Source organism: Cucurbita pepo, unplaced genomic scaffold (assembly GCF_002806865.2).
Source record: "Cucurbita pepo subsp. pepo cultivar mu-cu-16 unplaced genomic scaffold, ASM280686v2 Cp4.1_scaffold001805, whole genome shotgun sequence".
Classification (NCBI taxonomy): domain Eukaryota; kingdom Viridiplantae; phylum Streptophyta; class Magnoliopsida; order Cucurbitales; family Cucurbitaceae; genus Cucurbita; species Cucurbita pepo.
The window spans coordinates 2461-4040 of NW_019647913.1; the positions used below are offsets into that span (position 1 = coordinate 2461).

At 36.6% G+C, this 1580-nt stretch overlaps 1 protein-coding gene across 1 annotated transcript; it reads left to right on the forward strand.

Moving 5' to 3' along the window:
* Positions 1–533: 533 nt before the first annotated feature.
* LOC111786499 (origin of replication complex subunit 2-like) lies at positions 534–1580 on the forward strand (the record flags this gene model as incomplete). The annotated part of the gene is given in 4 exon segments (XM_023666745.1): positions 534–723; positions 800–906; positions 1089–1221; positions 1300–1580. Coding segments are annotated over 4 exon segments (650 nt in total), but the record flags the coding sequence as incomplete, so codon positions are not given.

Sequence of the window (1580 nt, forward strand, 5' to 3'; positions counted from 1 at the left end):
CTGCACAGTTTCCTTTTTGGGCATAAAAATTAAAAACAGAGATTAATTAAATTATATAATTCGCTTTTTTTAGACCTCATTGAAAATGCTTATCTACTCAGCCTTTCCCTTCAGCTTATTACCGAAACTACCCTTTTTATCCACACTGTAATTTTTTTTTTTATTTAAGGTCAAAAAAAGAAAATTACAGCAATATAAAAGCACTTAGACAGAGAGGGTAAAAAAAAAATGTCAGGTAAAAAAAAATGTCACTGCAAAAGATAAATAAAAAAAGTGAGCTGATAAGAATATTTTTGCTTTTATAATTTAAAACTATTTAAAAATGATTTATTGAAAAGGGTATATAGGTAAATTCAAATATATATATATATATATATATTATTAAATTGTAAAATAATTTAAATATAATCGTATTTATTCATAAATTTACAATTGGTTTAATCTGGCTCGTGTGTAATTGGGCCGCCAGGTAAACGGGTGCGGCCCAATTGTTGAAGGCTAAAAATGGCGGGAAAAGAAACGGAGCTTTCCCTAGGGTTCGCTCCATTGCAGCCATTTTCCCTCACATTCGTGGGGTAACTGTTCATTGTCATCATGGAGATCGATGATTTGGACGACGAAGAGTTGGCATTTTCCAGGAATTATTTTCTGGCGAAGGAATTGGGCGGCTCGAAGAAGAAATCTTCGCGGAAACTCGCCGACATTGACGTCGTCGACGAACAGGTACCGGTGTTTTAGTTCTTCAAATTGAAATTACTTTGATTTGTAGGAAAATGATTTGTGAGAACTTAATGTTCAGGAATTAAGGGCGGCGGCGGCGAAAATTGAGCCTAAGCATGAGAAAGAAATTGCGGCTCTGATAGCTAGCTACAAAAGTTTGTACTCCAAGTGGGAGTTTGAGCTCAGGTATGCCATTTTCACGGTAGTTGAACTGTGCTATTGTTCGTTAGGAGCTCCTTGGCTGTAATTTGCGGAATTACTTTAGGATTTTACGAACTAAAATCCGATGAACTTGCTATTGATAGGCTTTTCATTTCCTTTAAGGTTGTTCGTTCTATACCTCTAGTAAAATCGCGTTTGTGATGCAGATGCGGTTTTGGACTTCTAATGTATGGATTTGGTTCGAAGAAGGCCTTGATTGAGGATTTTGCTTCGACAGCATTGACGGATTATTCTGTTATAGTTATCAATGGCTATCTTCAATCAGTCAATATTAAACAGGTATAGTTTAGCCAATGGATGCTCACATATCAAATCGTTTTTATGTGTTCTTAAAGTCTTGCAATTCTTTTTGTGTAGGTTATAGTAGCCATAGCTGAAGTACTGTCGGATCAGTTGAAATCCCGAGTTAGAAATGCATCAGGTAGCACATCTAAAGTTCATCAGCCATTTACCTCGCGATCCATGGACGATCTGTTTTCATTTTTGAATGGATCAAATGAGGAAGACAAGGATTGTTTTGTTTGCGTTGTGATACACAACATTGATGGAGCTGGGTTAAGAGATTCTGAAACTCAGGAGTATCTTGCCCGAGTTGCTGCTTGTTCCCATGTTCGAATTATTGCCTCCATTGACCACGT